Below are 4,621 nucleotides of genomic sequence, written 5' to 3' on the forward strand. Positions count from 1 at the left end.
GGAAAATAAAAGGCAATAGAGGAGGGAAAGCTTAGATACTTAATTAAATTATTTTTTCCTTCTCATGTTGACTGGGGGTCAAACTGTGCCAATTTGCTGATCGAGTTCTCGTCAAGAGGAGATAGCTCTCTTGTCACAGTCACTAATAATTAAATATAAGGAAACAGAAACTCTTATCTAATTAAGAGCGTTGTTGCTATTTTTACAGTTGATGAAAATAAATGTGATTAATAATTGAGTCCCCGTGTACATGCGCAATCTGCCTACGTGATCTATTGCTTGATTGGAATGCCATTTTACGAAGCGCATCAAACTATCGTGCCCTCCGAATTCTTCAAATAGCTAGCTTAGTGGGCCAAAAGACTGAACTAACAAATAGATGTAAGTAGGCCCGCATTTTGGGCCTACAATGGTCGAAGCAGTAATCTCACTTCTTTATACGACCACGACCATCAGGCCCAGTCTACACTCTCAACCGGCGGTTGTAGGGAGAAAGCCCAGCCCAAAGCCTGAAAATAAGAACTGCGAGAAGCGAGCAGACGAAATGCCCCCAAATTTAATTTCAGAGAGATCAACGAATGGAAGAAGCATCGCCTTCTTCCTCAAACCCCCGTCGACAACGACGACGACAACAGCAACAGGAGAAAGAAGAGGAGGAGGAGGAAGAAGAAGAAGAAGAAGGGAAAGCGAAGGAGGCATCGGACTACGAGCAGCAGAGGCTCGCAAGAATCAGAGAGAACAGAGCGAGGCTCGAAGCCCTAGGCCTCCCAAACCTCGCTTCCTCCCTCCTCCTCTCCTCGTCGAAGCAGCGAGGGCAAACTCAAAACAAGGGAAAGCAGAAGCAGAAGAGGAACGGCAAGGAAGATGAGGATGAATACAGGCCGTCGGATGAAGACGACGACGACGACGATGGGGGGAGTTGCTCTTCCAGTGAGGAGGAAGAAGAAGGAGAGCAGAGAAAGGTTTATTTGGTTAGATTTTTTTTCTTCTCTTGATGCTTTTGATTTCAATAAACTGCGTGCTATATGTCAAAACAATAGAGGAAGAGAGAATCAGATCAGTCGCTTAAAATCCCCCCGTCATCAAGGAACCAGAACCCACGTGCATCTAATCTCATCTCATTTCCTAAATATATTAGAACGAAGGGTTAAATTACAGGCAGACCCCTTGGTTTTTGTAATTCAGATGCGAAGAGTCTTCAGTTCCAGTGGATGTATAATCAACTGAGTAACGTTTTGCGTATACTACGAGGGGGGTCTTTGTGCGATTAACTCTAGAATTAAAACCAACTTAAAATTGTGTTTATCGACCTGTTGATTCAACAGTTACTCACTTGCTAGTCTAATGCTGAAGCCTGCACTTGTTTGTATGTGAATAGGTAGCTTAACTGGGTTGAAATAGCAATCATTTTCCCATCTAATTTGAAGGCTCAAGTCTTGCACAGATTTGAGCATTTCCAACTATGTCCAGAATATCGGCCAATAGAGAACGCATTTTGCTGGGCTTATCATCTTGGAGGCTTTTCCTCTACGATATAGCAAAATAAGCTGGTTGTTTTGTTTTAACATGATGGATATTTTATACACTGGCCAATATTTAGGTCCAATTGAAATAGCTGGTTTGCACCTTAAGTTAAACTCAGACCCGATACCCATTACGTAGATGCCCACATCCCCGGTAGCCATTTTCAAAATTGTCTGCTCCCCCTCCTTAGTCCTTCCTCATCCAGCCAATTCCAAGAAAATAGTTGGTACAGCTTACAATTGTTATACACGTTAATCTAATCATGTATTATTAACTAAGAGAGGACTTAAAATTTTCATTCAATACCTTTTCATCCTCATGTTTATATTATTTATGTATGCAAGCAGATGTTGGTTTTAACCCTGAATGCTTTTAAATACATGTTCGATAATCTTTGTGAGATAGATGAGATACATTTGATCGATCTTTCTGCAATAAATATACTTTGAAAAGCGGTCCTGTGATCCCAGGCTTTTTCCTGAATTAGATCTTGTTACATGGGGAAATTATGATATCAAGAATTTCACCCTTTTACAGCTCCCGTTTCTACCTTGTTTATGACCACATGACATCCATTTGATCATTTTTTTTTTTTTGCAACAAGTAGTCATTAGAAAGTGGTCCTGTGACCTAGGTTTTCTTTCCCGAGCTTGATCTCATACCATGATGAAAATATGATGTGATTTATACTCTTCCACAGTTTCCATCTGGATTGCTCATTTGTTGTGTATTCTTCTTCTGTATAGTATATAACACATCGAAAATATATATACCTTGGGTGATGTTATTGTTGATCATATGCCTAGCAGCTAACCAGTAAATATTTTTGGCTTCTTACAACGTTGTTCAGTCTCCAAATTTCTTGTTTTATCTCAGGGAAAGGAAAAAGTCTCCTTAAAAACATCAAGCATTAAGAAACGTGCATCTGTAAAAAGAAAGCAAGATGATGCTGACCAAGTTGATGATGGTGATGCAGCTTTACACCAGGTATGTATGTATATGGCTTATGAAACTCCTGCACTTGCTCTTTTTCCTCTATGCGTAAGACTTTTAGAATTTTGGAGTGCTCTACTTGACTGCAACCCACTTGCAGGCAGCATTACACAGGACTCAACCGAAGCATTTCATGTTGTTTCTTCAAGTTCTGACAGAACTGAAGCTGGTGCTAATGTGCGTTCGAAAAAAGATAAAGCAAATATGCAAGGCCCTGCTGGTAGAAAGAAGAGTAGACAAATGGTTTGTGATTCTGCATAGTGTTCTGTGCATATTGTACTTTCAATTAATTTCCACCATATAGTTGTTTTTTAAAATGTTTTTGGTATTTGTTTCAGAATAAGAGCAGAGTTCAACTAACTGAGGATGAAATGGTCGCATATTTCTTTACGATTGATGGTATATACCTCTCTCTAGCCCTCTGTCTCACTCACTTTTATGAGTACAAAGCTGATAAATGTGCCCCGCTGGCTGTATCATCCTGGTTAATCCTAGGTCTTCAGACTCCCATACGCCTTATTCTATGCTCTATTCTCAACATGATCATGTTCACAAGCGGATGACTTTTCTTCTCTCTGTGAATATGGAATCCCACTGTGAGATCCCCAGCCATAATATTCTGTGTTCACAGAATATTCAGTTCATCTATAAATGTTTTGGCTTTCCATGAAATTACATCTCGAACCGGTTCGGTAAACTCTACAGGCCTACACAGCGAAAATCATAGATCAGTGCTATGTTGACTCATTAAAGAAAACATTTGAAGCTGCCAGATTGTGCCCATACATGAGAAGCCCTAATTAAAAAGTAATTCCTAGGTGAATGACTCGGTATCACTATGAATAACCTTGACAACATCTCTGGTCTCGTCAACAAAGAAAATATTACTAGAAAACATCCGCCATGGAGCCTTATCTAACTGAAGCATAGTAATGATTTAGTCATCTGACTTTTGTTCCTCAGTCACATAACTCGGGTTACGAATGGTTTTGCCATTTTCCTCTTTTCCTCTTCGAGATTGGTTTTTAAGTCACTCCTGGAAAACTGCTATGACCAATAAGTTAGAGCTTCCTAACTTCTACCTGGCTTTTTAAGGTACATTGCAACATCCTCTCTTTACAATTTGTTTTGGTTGTCGGGTATCCGCACCAAGTGATTTTTAAAGTTGATTTACTTTTGCCAGTCTCAAATTAGAAATTACAGTATATCTATTGCTTTTTATGGAACGCCATACGTGTGTAGTTGACTAATTGTAAGTTCACAAAGCATAAAAAATAACTTTCTATTGGCAGTTGGAGTGTCAGAATTAATCAAAATGTGCTCAAATGTTTCCGTCGCTTTAATTTACTTTGACTGAGTTGACTAATTGTAAGTTCACAAAGCATAAAAAATAACTTTCTATTGGCAGTTGGAGTGTCAGAATTAATCAAAATGTGTTCAAATGTTTCCGTTGCTTTAATTTACTTTGACTGAGTTGATTCGAAAGTGTTAAGTTTAATCTTTAATGTTGATCTGATATTCTTACTGCATGTTTCAAACTATATGAATTGCTTTCCAGAGACTGGGAAAGGGTATATCTCATTGCGCGATCTACAGAGACTGGTGTTCGCTCACGATTTTAACTGGACGGAAACAGAGATTGCCACTATGATACATTCCTTTGACAGTGACAGAGATGGAAAGGTCAGTTTATATACAATTTGACTAGTTCAGTTATATCGTTTTACTCTTCTTCTTTGGGAATTTTTCTTTTGAGATTGAAGAAGATAGTAACTGATGTTATCTGATTCATTAATTGTTCAATGTATATCTTATCTTTTTTAATAAAAGCATAGCATGCCATCAACAATATGCTGTTGGGAAAACAATGCATCTGATGATTCAGATTGAACAATAATTCTAACTTGGACAAATAAAATTATGAATGCTTTTACAAGTATTCATATGAGTCTAGAAGAATCAATTACATGCAGCCAACAAACTAGGCTGGCGATATCTTGCAAATGTTAGTCAGTTTATCCTGCAAAAGATGCCAAGGTACTTAAAGAAACTTAGCAGCTCCAGAGAAACCGAGATCACCAAGCATTTCTCTCTCTATTTCCCT

At 38.6% G+C, this 4,621-nt stretch overlaps 1 protein-coding gene across 1 annotated transcript in view; it reads left to right on the top strand.

The window, feature by feature from the left end:
- Nucleotides 542-4,621, top strand: part of LOC109826089 (uncharacterized protein DDB_G0290301-like) — a 4,500-nt gene continuing 420 nt past the window's right edge. The window contains exons 1-4 of the mRNA XM_020393054.1: nt 542-971; nt 2,401-2,760; nt 2,856-2,916; nt 4,076-4,200. Coding sequence (XP_020248643.1) covers nt 579-971; nt 2,401-2,760; nt 2,856-2,916; nt 4,076-4,200 — 939 coding nt within the window. The 5' untranslated portion in view covers nt 542-578. The remainder of the gene's footprint in view (nt 972-2,400; nt 2,761-2,855; nt 2,917-4,075; nt 4,201-4,621) is intronic.

This window comes from Asparagus officinalis, chromosome 10, assembly GCF_001876935.1.
Source record: "Asparagus officinalis chromosome 10, Aspof.V1, whole genome shotgun sequence".
Lineage (NCBI taxonomy): Eukaryota > Viridiplantae > Streptophyta > Magnoliopsida > Asparagales > Asparagaceae > Asparagus > Asparagus officinalis.